At 40.1% G+C, this 13,145-nt stretch overlaps 1 protein-coding gene across 1 annotated transcript in view; it reads left to right on the top strand.

The window, feature by feature from the left end:
* The window catches only part of SAMD12 (sterile alpha motif domain containing 12), a 159,651-nt gene that overhangs the window by 26,767 nt on the left and 119,739 nt on the right, over window positions 1-13,145 (top strand). Inside the window, exon 3 of the mRNA XM_026841512.1 lies at window positions 1,433-1,562. Within this exon, the coding sequence (XP_026697313.1) occupies window positions 1,433-1,562 (130 nt within the window). The remainder of the gene's footprint in view (window positions 1-1,432; window positions 1,563-13,145) is intronic.

Genomic DNA, 13,145 nt, shown 5'->3' with positions numbered 1-13,145 from the left:
AGTATCTTTGCGTGATGTACTTTGTGGACTTAATACGACATGCAGTGCACTAGCTTAGAACTGCTTTGGTCCTTTGGGCTTCTAGTAATGAAAAGTTTCAGAGCAACTTTGAAAAGGTCTGTCTGACAAAGTACATCTGCGTAAATGCTGGGATAAACCCTGGCTGGCAGTATCGAGGGAATCCACTGCAAGTCCTAATGGAGAAGTATGATTGAGATGACATTTCCCTTCACCTCGGATTTGTACAGAAAAACTTCTCTTGAACCTTCTGCACCACAAGGAGCTGGAGGACAGGTATTCTGCATGCACAGCATGGGAACAAAGATACTTTGATTTTATTCTGTAGACTCAGTTCTTTGACAAAATCATGAAGTAAATGGATACATTGGTGTTCACACCCACTTATATCAGCAGTGTCCAATGTTAAATATTTATAGTTGGTAATAACAGCCCATCTGTTTAAGATTTTTCTTAGTCTCCTGGGCAGACTGTGTTGCAAAAAAAAGATGGAATCACTTTGAGTATATTATCTTTTTTTTGTTGTTTTGCCTACTTAGATGAAAGGCTTTAAATCCCTGCAATTCAGGTTGTCTAGAACTCAGCATTCTCTTATGGTTAAAAAAAGTATATGCAAAGGTGAATTGTTTGATTAAATGAGATGTGACTTTGTACTTATGATAATGCAGTTGAGTTAATTTATGCATGTTTTATGTATAAACAATCTATTTGTTCAGATGATTATTATAAAACTGATTTTTCAGGGAAGTATTGAACACTGATCTTTATAAAGAAGTGACTGTTTTAAGCAGGAGTCCTACTTCACATAATGGTGATTATAGGTGGGTTAAAAGTAAAAAGGAAGCAGAAAAACTAAACCTGCTTGTAAACCCTGGGAATGATGTCAGCTGAAATGTTCAGTATGAACTGATATCACCAGCTCTACCTCAATTGGTGTGTAGTCTCCTTTTCCCAGGCAGAACCAGTCTTTAAACTTGTTTACACTAAAGGGCTTTGTTGAAAGATCTTTTAATTGTAGTTGAGGAACGTGCCTGGCCTGAGGATACTCCTGGTCTGTCATGGTTATATCTAAACTAGGACACAAATGTACATCCCTCTTGTGAATCCAAAGGCTTCAACTATTGCTGTTTGGGTACAGTCAGAGTTGGTCACTCTTTAAACTGTTATTCAAGTAAGACAGGGTGCAGTATGTTTCTGTGATGCAAGGAACATGTATGCAATGCAAAATAATGTTAAAGAACCTTTCACTGGGTCTTGTGTAACGTGCTGGTGATTATTGGATATCTGCTAGTCAGAGCTGCTCCTATCTTGCATTTATTATTTTAACATCATATATATGGATGTCACAGACTAATATTTCTGAAACTTGTATGTGGACTAAACATCATTTCTGTTATTTATTCTGTGTTTCTAGTCCGGGACTGTAAAGCTGACCAAGCCTGTGGCGTTATGGACCCAGCAGGATGTCTGCAAATGGCTGAAGAAACATTGCCCTAATCAGTATCAAATCTACAGTGAGTCATTCAAACAGCATGACATAACTGGTAAAGTATGCACTATCAGAAATATTTTACTTAAAATGAGGCAAATTGTTTTACTTCATTGTTAATAGGTTGTGACTGTGCACTGAGGGCTTTTTGTTGATTGTATGACTAGAGAGTAGCAAGGTTTAGAGCAGGGCGAATATACCAGCTTTTATAGGATATGGTAAGTGATTTCTCCATCTCCCTAAAAGATAAATTTCAGATTATTCAGGGTTAATATAATGAAGTCAGTCAGTATGTGGGTAAGGGCTACACCCTGTTCATTCCACACAAATTAAAAAAAAAAAACCCCTAAACATTAGGAAATGTCCTATGAAGAAATATGTAAATGAGTTTTTTTCACTGAGTTGTTTAACCTTGAGTTCATATTCTTTTTTGCCTTTTTAAAAATTTATTTATTTATTTAAAATTAGAGTCCTTAACAGGTAGGATGGGAAGCAAGCCCAACTGACCCCCTCTCTAGAGCTGAAGCAGGATCAATACAGCAAATTAATTTCTGACAGATGTTTGTCTAACTTTGTTCTGGAAAATTTCCAGTGGAGGAGATTTTAACATCTCTCTATTTCAGTATTTTATGGTCCTTAAAGTTGTTATTTTCTGAGTATCAGTCTAAACTATTATTTCATAGAATCACAGAATCAATTAGGTTGGAAAGGACCTTGAAGATCATCCAGTCCAACCATTAACCTAACATTGACAGTTCCCAACTACACCATGTCCTTAAGTGCTAAGTTGACCCTGCTCTTAAACCCCTCCAGGGATGGAGACTCCACCACCTCCCTGAGCAGCCCATTCCAACGCCTAACAACCCGTTCTGGAAAGAAATACTTCCTGACATCTAGTCTAAACCTTCCCTGGCACAACTTGAGGCCCTTCCCTTTTGTCCTATTGCTTGTTACTTGGTTAAAGAGACTCATCCCCAGCTCTCTGCAACCTCCTTTCAGGCAGCTGTAGAGGGTGATGAGGTCTCCCCTCAGCCTCCTCTTCTCCAGACTAAACACCCCCAGTTCCCTCAGCCGCTCCCCTTACGACCTGTGCTCCAGACCCTGCACCAGCTCCGTTGCCCTTCTCTGGACACGCTCGAGTCATTCAATGTCCTTTTTGTAGTGAGGGGCCCAAAACTGAGCACAGGAATCGAGGTGCGGCCTCACCAGTGCCGAGTACAGGGCTCAGATCCCTTCCCTGTCCCTGCTGGCCACGCTAGTGCTGACACAAGCCAGGATGCCATTGGCCTTCTTGGCCCCCTGGGCACACTGCTGGCTCCTGTTCAGCTGGCTGTCAATCAACCCCCCAGGTCCCTCTGTGACTGGCAGCTCTCCAGCCACTCCTCCCCAAGCCTGTAGCACTGCTGGGGGTTGTTGTGGCCCAAGGGCAGCCCCCGGCATTTGCCCTTATTGAAACTCCTCCAGTTGGCCTCAACCCATCGCCCATTTCCAGCTAGTGAAACTAATTTCTTTCCCAAGCGTAGCTCAAGCACAATAGGTCTTTCCTTTATCGGATAGGGGGCTTCCCAGTTGCATGTACTTTCCTTGTCTAGCCTAAAAAATACTTGCTTGTTCTATCCTGGTTTGTCCCCCAAACACCTGCAGGACCTCCTCAGCACTTCTTGTCTTGTCTTAGAAGAATATATTAAAAAGCATAATTGTATTTTATTTTCCTATTTACTTTAGAAGTTGATATTGATTTTGTTGATCTGCTTGACTTGTTAACTCCTACTGAGTTTGCTGTAGTGGTATTTTAGCTGAATACTTTGAACTAACATTAGTTAAGCAGAGTAACTGGGTTAATGTAACTACAGATATAACTTGGGACTTAAATAGCATTTTTACTCATATCACAGGCAGGAATTAATCTGTAAAAAGTTTTATGTGGAACACTAATTTGTTCTCTGAAGTGGTGGTATACAAAACTGATAATTGGCATTCAGACTTTTAATATCAAGTGGAGATTTGAATTTCACATACAAATCTCAGTCATAACAATCAGGTATTGTTAACTAATGTATGTTTCAATCGGTGTCTGTATACATATACTTGTGGTGTTTCAAATTTCACATTGATTTGTTGTTATTCTTTCCTATAATATATGAATGATTGCAAACCTGGCAAATTAAACTACCAATATTTGTTTACTATGTAGTCATGAATATGCATACACACTTATATGTAAGACATGGGTTGTATTAGTTTGGTAAATGTTGAGTTTTAGTACATTACCATTGTGCCTATTTTCTCTAAGTCATCATCTGTTGAATACAGTCCATAGGAATGTAGTCTGTGTCTCCACCCATGTGTACAGAGCTGACTGCATCCAAAGAACTACCAGGAAAAATTGAAGCTATTTTAATTTTTTTTTTCTATCATATTGTCTCTTTTTAGAATTAAAGCACTGAGATTAAAATAATAAAAATTTGTTTTAATTTCAACATAAACAGAGATGGAAACCTTATAGTTTCATTGCAGATGTGCAAAACTTCAAACTTCATAGACCCCTATGAAAAAGCAGAATCAAGATAAATCTTTCTTACTTTGCACAAAAGAGCTATAAGGAAAATATTAGTACGAGTGTTAGAAAGTAAGTCTGCAGGAAAGAAAATAACTTCAATTCAGTAACTACCAAAGAAAAGAATAAATGCGATCAATGTTTATATGGATTTAATAAAAGTATATTGTGATAATATTATGAGTGAAATCAATAACTCAGGAGGATATTTTCAGTGCTGTTGGTCCCTGTGACTCTGATTATTTGAAATCTAATAAGGGGATAGAACAGTGGATTTGTGGCTCAAAAAAGTGGAGCATGAAAAGAGCATGGAAACTAATGTGAAGATTAAGCCAAGGTAGTGTTAACTGTTTCCAGATATGGCTATGGAAAAGTAATGTGATTGTTGAAAATTTCTCAAGAATTAAATGGCTTTACAGGCTGCTTTGATATGGAAAAATATGATGGAAAAGAACTTGAAGAAAGTGACATGAAAAGGATATTTAAACTTTATTTGAAGATAAAATCTAAGGCATGGTCATAAGCCAGGAAAATAGTCTTCGGCCAACATATCTAGCAGTTTTAACCATAGGTATTGAAAAGTGTGGCGTTTTACTTGAGACTGTTAGTTGCTGACTATAGTTTATTGAGTTGGGGGAAAAAAACATAACTCAAAATGTCCTCTCTTTTGTGAAGATTTTATACCTTTTAACTACTCCTGACAAAAAGCAGCTGCAGGTGTATAAGAAAAAAAAAAAAGCGCTTCATCTAGTCATTTACCTAGTAAGAAAAAAGATCTTCATATTCACAGTGATCTTGAGGATGCCATGGGGCAGGGTGTACTCTCATCAGATGTGCAGATGACATGAAATTGAGGGTAATGGTCAATAGACTCAAGAGTAGGGCTGCCATTCATAGAGGCTTAGGCATAGGCACCAGACATAGGCTGGAGGAATGTATCAACAGGAATCTTATGAAATTCAACAAGGACAAATGCAAAGTTCTGCAGCTGGGAAGGTCAAGCCCCTTGTGCGCCGTTCAGCCTAGGGCTGACTGACTGGGTAGTAGCTTTGGTGAAGAGAACCTGTCATCTTGATAGTCAGGGGGATGAGATGAACCAGTGTTGTGCCTTGGCAGCAAAGAATGCTAACAGAATCATGAGCAGTATTAACAGGAGCTAAGTGAGTTGATCAAGGATAGTCATTATTCCCCTTTCCTCTGCACTTTTTAGACTCCTGTTCTTGGATCTCCAGTGCAAGTTCAGGTGAGGGCCACTTGCTCAGGGTGGGAGAACTTGCTCTGAGCAGGGGATTGAGGGAGCTGAGCTTGTCCTGCCTGGGGAAGAGGCAGCTTCCTGGGGTGGGATGGGGGGACTAGCAGCAGCCCCCAGTATGTAAGAGGATGTTATCAAAAAGATGGACCTATACCCTTCACAGGGATATATGAGAGACACCAGAGTTCAGCTGAAAGAAAAGGCTGAACATAAGGAGAAACATTGTCCCCATGAGGACAGTTGGGCGTTGGAACAGATTGTTTAGATATGTTGAGAAGTCTCTGTTCTGGGAAGGTTTCAAGCCCCAGCTGACAAAACCTTGAGAAATCTGATCTGATCTCATAGCTGATGCTGTTTTGAGCAGGAGGTTGGGCTAGAAATCTGCTGGGGCCCCTTCTAACCTGAATTTTTCTGTGGTCCTGTAATTTGCTGAGAACTTACTGAGTACCTCAGAACCTTGGTACCTCAGTGTGTATTTGTGGCTTTGAATTTACCAGGCAGCAATACTTTTAAATGATTAGGGAGTTCTTGAGAGATGAGCTGTTCTTTGACAGTCTTAGCCTGTACCATTGAAACAAATGAATTTTTTTGCAATGTCTCAGCATTAACAGGAGCAAGCCCGGGCATAGAATGACTAAAGTATAACCATTTTTTGGAAAATGGCCCATTGACAAAGTAATAAAGATGATGTCTAAATAACTTACTGATGTGTGATTTGTTGAAAGAAATCCTGCTTCACCTCTTGTTTTTACGCTGTGTTCCCCAGTGTGCTAATGAATGTCTTCAGAGCATGAGGTTTTAATGCTATGATCATTAAACAAACCTCATTCTGTCAAAGTAATACCCAAGAGGTACCTTGGTCCAAGTGAAGGAATTTGATAGGAGGTACTTGAAAGGACTCAAGCCTTTTCAAATTAAACTTTTAAAGAGGAAAGGAACAGGACTCAAGAAAACCTCTTTTTAGTTTTAGAAGGGACCAGAACTTATGCATATTCATTAAATACCAAGCGGCACCTTGGAAAACAAAAACCTGCTACAAAAAGCCATAAAATCTGGCTAATTCTATAACCTCTAAAGATGCTTACATTAAATCAGCTATACTGACATATTTTTATGAAATTCATAAAAAAATCTTGCATTAAATCTTGATTGCTTTTTTCCCCTTCAATAATATCTTTGCAAATGGTAGGGCTTTATCATATCAGCTGAAATACTCAAGTTATTTAGCATGTTGGTGAAGAAATGGTCTTGTGGTTTAAGATGCTACACTGGAATTTTGAGAAATCTTGGCTCTGTTTCAGGTTACTGTGGTATTTTTAGGAAGCACACTGAATCCTAAGGGTCTAAGTTACTCTCTCCATACAGAGAAAGGGCTTCTTTTTCTGATCAAAGTGTTGGCAGATATCCTTCTGATTTCCAGGACATATATTATTTAATTATGCCCTTTGTTTCATGGAACTCAATTGAGTTTTGTGCTGCAACCAATGAAGTGACCTGGGGATGAGAGATGCATAGTAGAGCACAGGAGGCTTGATTCTCGTTCTTACCCCTGGGGCAGGAAGGTGACCAAGACCAAGTGGCTTTATTCACTATGTTGTGACTTTCTGATAGTGTTCATCCTCATTATATATGTTTTGGTGTCTGTACAAAAAAATTAAAGATACTAGTGTTGTTAAATGAATGTGTTGTGATATGTGTATAAAAGAAATTGTTTAAGAGCCAACTGAGTCTTCCTGTTAACAGGTCTGATAGATTTGGAACGACTTCTGCTCACTTCCCTTGGCAAGCTATTCCAACTTTTTTATCCTTCATCCTTCCATTATTGATGAGTATCACGTTGACCTGAAATATCACTCATGCCAGTGGCACAGCACAGCACACCTGATGTGAGGCCTGATGCGGGAGGCAAAATGAGGCCTTCTGTAAGGTGACCTCAATAGCTGTTTACCCCAGCACTTTCCCTTCTGTGTTACCTGACACCTGGCCCTGCAGAGTCTTCTCACAAATCCTACTGTAGTAGTTACAGTGCGCTAGACTATACAAACTGGCACCTTTTCTTAGCTTATTTTGTTTGACATTGTCCCTTATAAACTGGTCACAGCCTACCCTCTAGGTTGTTATTGGTGGAGAACTGTTTTTATGATTGAGTGTAGGACTTGGTTCCAAGTGAAGAAGGTTGTGGGTCAGGGCAAGGTGTTGTAGGAAGTACTTTAGTCTCCTTTAAAGCATTATTAAAATTTTGTTTACAACGTTTTTCTCTGGTCCCAAACCTGTAGCAAGTTTTGAGCATTCTGCAGCACTATCACCTATATCAGAAACTATCTATTTTATTCACAGAAGGAGAAAATAGCTTTTTAATAAAAAGAACCTTGGTTGTGTCCAAATGGAGGGTATTTCCAATAAAACATTAATTGTCTTCCTTGTTTTACATGTGGCAGTGCTCTTCAGCACAAAAGATCTTTCCTCCCAAGCAGTGTTCATCTGATAGTGGTGTTGTAGAAGCAGCTTCTGTCTCCAGCCATCTCTGTGAAGCCTTTCCCTTCTCTGTGGTGCAAAGCTTAAGCCAGCCTTGCCCACAGTCCTTATTTATGCTACTTTTCCCCTGTTCTTTCTGTGAGGTCTTAACAGCAGTGTTGATTGGTGGACTGTCAGATCAATCCTAACTACATCCATCTGTGGTTTAAAAAATAAAATGAAATCACTGCTTCACTCTGGAGAGAGCTTTTATTCTGCTGCCTGGATAAGGTCAGACTTACTTGCAGCATTCTTTGTGAAGCTGTGGTGCTCGTGTTGGAAAATGTGAGGGACTAAAAAGTTTACCCTGTTCCATACTTGGCTGCTTTCAAACTTTTAACATGTGGAACACATCAAAGTGATGGGTGTTGGGATAAGGCTCCTGTTTGCATAATATGTGGTAACTGTTCCTTTTTGCATTGAAAATAGTATCAGAAATATATTAATGCAACCCTGTGTTTATATAGCATAGAACTGAAAGAAGTTCAATGAGCCAAATAGCTGGGAAGTGGAGATCTTTTCTTCATTATTCAACCTCTCACTGATAAAGAAAATTTTTCATGTAATCTCTCATGCCTCAGCAATGGCTCCTGTGTCTGGCTTTTCAATTAGATTATAGCTCATGCAATATATAGTGAAATCCCAGAATGGGAGGCAAAACTGTAGCAGCTCATGAGAGATCTGGTATGACCAGGAAAGGTCATCTGCAGTTGAGAAGGGTACAAGTGAGGCACTTGAATGCTTCATGGAAGTTATAAGTTAAGTTTTAACATAGTTAATTATTTTCTGATAAATTGGCTTTTCTGTGAAAAATAATCTGTAGAGTATTCTAGCAGAAAGTAATAATTTTTGTGAGGTGTGGTTTTTCTTTTAATCTGGAACAGAATGTTTTCTTACTAGCTGCTGTGGCAAAGTCTTCATTGCTAAACCAACTTGCTGCTTGTGCGTAGGAGAACTAGGCCCTATATACATAAGAAGAATTAGAGTCAATTAGTTATGAAGTGTAACTATCTTCTGTGCGCAAACCATTGGGGAGTGTCTAATGACACTCTTAAGAAAATCCTGTGTGGAAGAAGTGATATTATTATCTGTTTGGTTTAATAGGAAAGGGAACTTGCTGAAGGGGATTGAGGCATTTTTGGCCTTGCTTGCCAGTGACATACTGTTATTACTTCTATATCTACTAAAATCAGAATGAACAGTTTCCATGCTCCTGCTCCATCGTCAGCTGTGAGATCTGCTGTGCAAGTAGCTGATGGATCTTTTACACTGTTTCCTGCCTTTTTGGATATTTCTGGGGCCTAATTGCTCTAGCTTGGTATACTCTCTCCACTTGTAACTACCTGGGAAGATCTCTCATGGTTTCAATAAACAATCGCTCTACAGCATACTCAGAAGTAAATTGCACTCTAGCTGCCTCTTTTTCTTTACTCTGTTGCTATATAAGAATTCAGTAAAAGCCACGGTAGCCAGATTTGCTGTAGCTTTTACTCCTACCTGATGTATAACACAGAATCCAAATCATCTTTGAACTGAAAAGTATAATGCCTGTCCTTTAGCGTCAGATTTGAAATTCCCTGTCAATTTAACATAGATAAGTTCTTCTGTACGCTTAGAGTGTCAGTATTTAGGTGGCAGAAGAAAAAGATATATTGCTTTTCATTTGACACAGTGTTTACATGCTCCTCAGTACTTACTCCTGAAGTGCTGTCAGATGTTGGGGAATTAATGTTTCATAATTACATGCAATGATAATTGGATTATTCCTTCCCTCTAACACAAGGGTTTTTTGCATTTTTAATTTGATCTTGTTCTGTTTATTTTAGTCAAACTTTTACTAACTAGGGATCTCATAATCTTTTACCCTTCTCCTTTAAAAGGTATTTGTTGTACAGTCTTTGTAAACCTGATCTACTGTATTCTCTACAAAACCCTGATTCACATCAGTATCATGTAAAACACCCTCAGAACCTCTCACTGTGGCAGCCAGTTTCAAAATCAATTTATGTTTCTTAGAGAGGAGCTAAAAATGTGAATGAGGGTAAGATATGGAAAACTGTATCAAATGTCTTAGAAAAGCCTGTTTCAGGAATTCTCAAATCATATTGTAAAGCTTTGTAATAGTTCCTAGTTTGCTGATAAGGCTGCGTAGTGTGTCTGCAAAAAGAACTGAACACTGATTGTGATCCACTGACAGCCAAAAAGCTTGGGAGCTACTGATGTAGCCTTTGGGTGCTTGCTCTATCTATCTTAGGTGACTCAGGCATCCAGCTTAAGCGGGATTCATAAAATCAAGGAGAAGAGAGTAAACTGCTGAAGTAATCAATGGAGGGATGAGGGATGCTTCCCAACAGATGAATTTAGTGTACTTAACATAGCTTAGAGAAGATGTTATGAAAACACCCCTTTTATGTTCACCCTGTTTCCTTTGTTCACCTTCTATTGTTTTGTGACCCTTCACATGTTCTTGACAAAGCGTGCTTTTTATCAACTATTTTTTCTTTAGCTGCTTTACAGGGGTATTGATTACTTTATTAATAGTTCCAACACTTTGCCAAATATTGAAGCTCTGCCCTCTCATTTAATTTCTCAGGAAGTTTTTTTCCTACAGGTTTTTGGAACCATCACTAACTGTTAGTGACTACATTATTACTTTAATATGTTTCTTGATCACTAGTCTGTGTGATCCTGATATCTAGAAGCTAGGCAGGGTGAAGCACTATTATTACTTGGAGACTTCCAAGGAACAGCTTGAAGCCATAGGATGTAGCATTGTTAACCCTCATTGCACTTCATTTTTTTTTTTATTTTTTTTTTTTTTTATTTCCCCACTTGGTTAATATTGATGAACTACTTCAATATGGTGCATAACACCTTGCATAACCATCCACTCAAAGGATGCTCTCCTTGCTTTAGGACTGGTCATTGAATATTTAAGCTTTCCTATGGACTGTGTTGATTCCAAGTATTGTATCCTGACCACAGTCTCTTTAAGCTGTAATTCTGTGTTGCTTTATTAAAACCTCTGTTGTATCTGTTCTATCCGTCTGACCTCAGTTCCAGGAAGGTCATGGAGCAGATCATCTTGAGTGCCATTACAAGTCTCGTAATAGACAACCAGGGGATCAGGCCTAGTCAGCATGGGTTTATGAAAGGCAGGTCCTGCCTGACAAACCAGATCTCCTATGACAAGATGACCTGACTGTTGGACAAGGGAAAAACTGTGGATATTGTCTACCTGGATTTTCAAAAAGCATTCAACGGTTCCCCATAGAATTCTCATAGAAAAACTGACTGCTCATGGCCTGGATGAGCGAACGGTCTGCTGGGTCAGGCACTGGCTGGGTGGATGGTCCCAGAGAGTGGTGGTCAGTGGAGTTCAATCCAGCTGGCAGGTGGTGTTCCTCAGGGCTCAATGTTGGGACCATTTCTGTTCAACATCTTTATTGATGATCTTGATAAGGACATAGAGTGTATCATCAGTAAGTTCACAGATGACACCAAGTTAAGCGGGAGTGTTGATCTGCATGAGGATAGGGAGGCCCTACAGAGAGACTTGGGTAGATTGGATCAGTGGGCCAATGTTAACAGGATGAGCTTCAACAAGGCCGAGTGCCAGATCCTGCACTTGGGCCACAACAACCGCCTGCATGGCTACAGACTTGAGGAGGTGTGGCTGGAGAGCTGTCTGGAAGAGAAGGATCTGGGGGTTCTAATTGAGAAGCAGCTGACCACGAGCCAGCAGTGTGCCCAGGTGGCCAAGAAAGCCAACGGCATCCTGGCTTGTATCAGAAATAGTGTGACCAGTAAAAGTAGGGAGGTGATGGTCCCCCTGTGCTCTGCACTGGTGAGGCCACACCTGGAGTGTTGTGTCCAGTGTTGGGCACCTCAATATGAGAGAGATATTGAGGTGCTGGAGCGAGTGCAGAGGAGGGCAATGAAGGTGGTGAAGGGCCTGGAGAACAGATCCTATGAGGAGCAACTGAAGGAGCTGGGACTGTTCAGTGTGAGGAAGAGAAGGCTGAGGGGAGACCTCATCACTCTCTACAGCTCCCTGAAAGGACATTGTAGAGATGTTGGTGCTGGTCTTTTCCCACAGTTAATAAGCAATAGAGCAAGAGGGAATGTCTTTAAACTCCAACAGGGCAATTTTAGACTGGACATTAGGAAAAAAATTTTCACAGAAAGGGTGGTCAGACAGTGGAATGGGCTGTCCAGGGAGGTGGTGGAGTCACCATCCCTGGATGTGTTTAAGGGTCATTTGGATGTGGTGTTGGGGGATATGATGTAGGGAAGAACTTTGTAGAGTCGGGCTGATGGTTTGACTCGATGATCCTAAGGGTCTTTTCCAACCTGAATGATTCTGTGGAGTCTGGAACTTATTTCTTCAGCTCAGTAAAACTTCTGGTTAGTACTGTTTGGCTCTCGTTTCCCACCAAGTCAGGCTTTCCTGCAATGTCTTGGAAGTTCTGATTCCCATTCTGGTGGGGAACAGGACAAAAATGAGAGGTATTGGAGGGTGTCCTTTCAGATTACTCGTGATGTTGTCTGGGAAGGAGTATTTATCTTATTGCTCTGCAGACATGAAGTCAATTTTATGGCTGAGTTGTAGGTAAGGAAAACTTAGATGGGGAAAAACTTCAGTGATTAAGTGGAGGAGGTGTTAGAGGACCTTACAATTCTTCACTTTGAAGAAGTGAATTAATTTGCTGCGTAGTGGGTGTGTGTTTGTGATATCAGTGAGCGGCTAGAGCTGATTCTTTTTATTTCAGCTTGCTACTTGCCAGCATGTGCTATTCATGATATGGGGATTTATTTAGTCTTAGTGTAATCTTATAATTATTTGGCACTGTTCCCCAGTCTAACAACACAGCTAACCTAATGATGAAATGCAGAAGGAAGCTCTCCTGAAATGTGAACATGGAGGAAGACAACTGAGAGTTTGACTTCTGTTTTGTGACACAAACGAGCAAGTGCATATTTAATCTCTCCCATCCAATCGGTCTGCAGTTTGCTGTGTTCCTTCTCTTACCTCTGACTCTCACGTTGTCTAATCCCCTGTGACTCTACTCAAGCTCTCTGCAGATTATGCTGTGATTCCAGCTTCTCCTGTCTCTGTTTTTTAAATATATATATATAGAGATATAGATATAAAGATATATATGTAGCTAACAAATCCACTCTTGCACCAAATCTCTGACAAATGGATTAACTCATATCCTAAATGTTGCCCTCTGTCATAGCCCTGTGTTTTCACCTGCTTTCTGCTCGTCCTCCCCTGGACCCTTTGTCAGGACTCACAGCACTGCCCGCAG

The sequence above is a fragment of the Athene cunicularia genome (assembly GCF_003259725.1).
Source record: "Athene cunicularia isolate RWA chromosome 2 unlocalized genomic scaffold, athCun1 chr2_part1, whole genome shotgun sequence".
In the NCBI taxonomy this organism is placed as follows: domain Eukaryota; kingdom Metazoa; phylum Chordata; class Aves; order Strigiformes; family Strigidae; genus Athene; species Athene cunicularia.
This window is presented reverse-complemented; position numbering and strand designations above follow the sequence as displayed.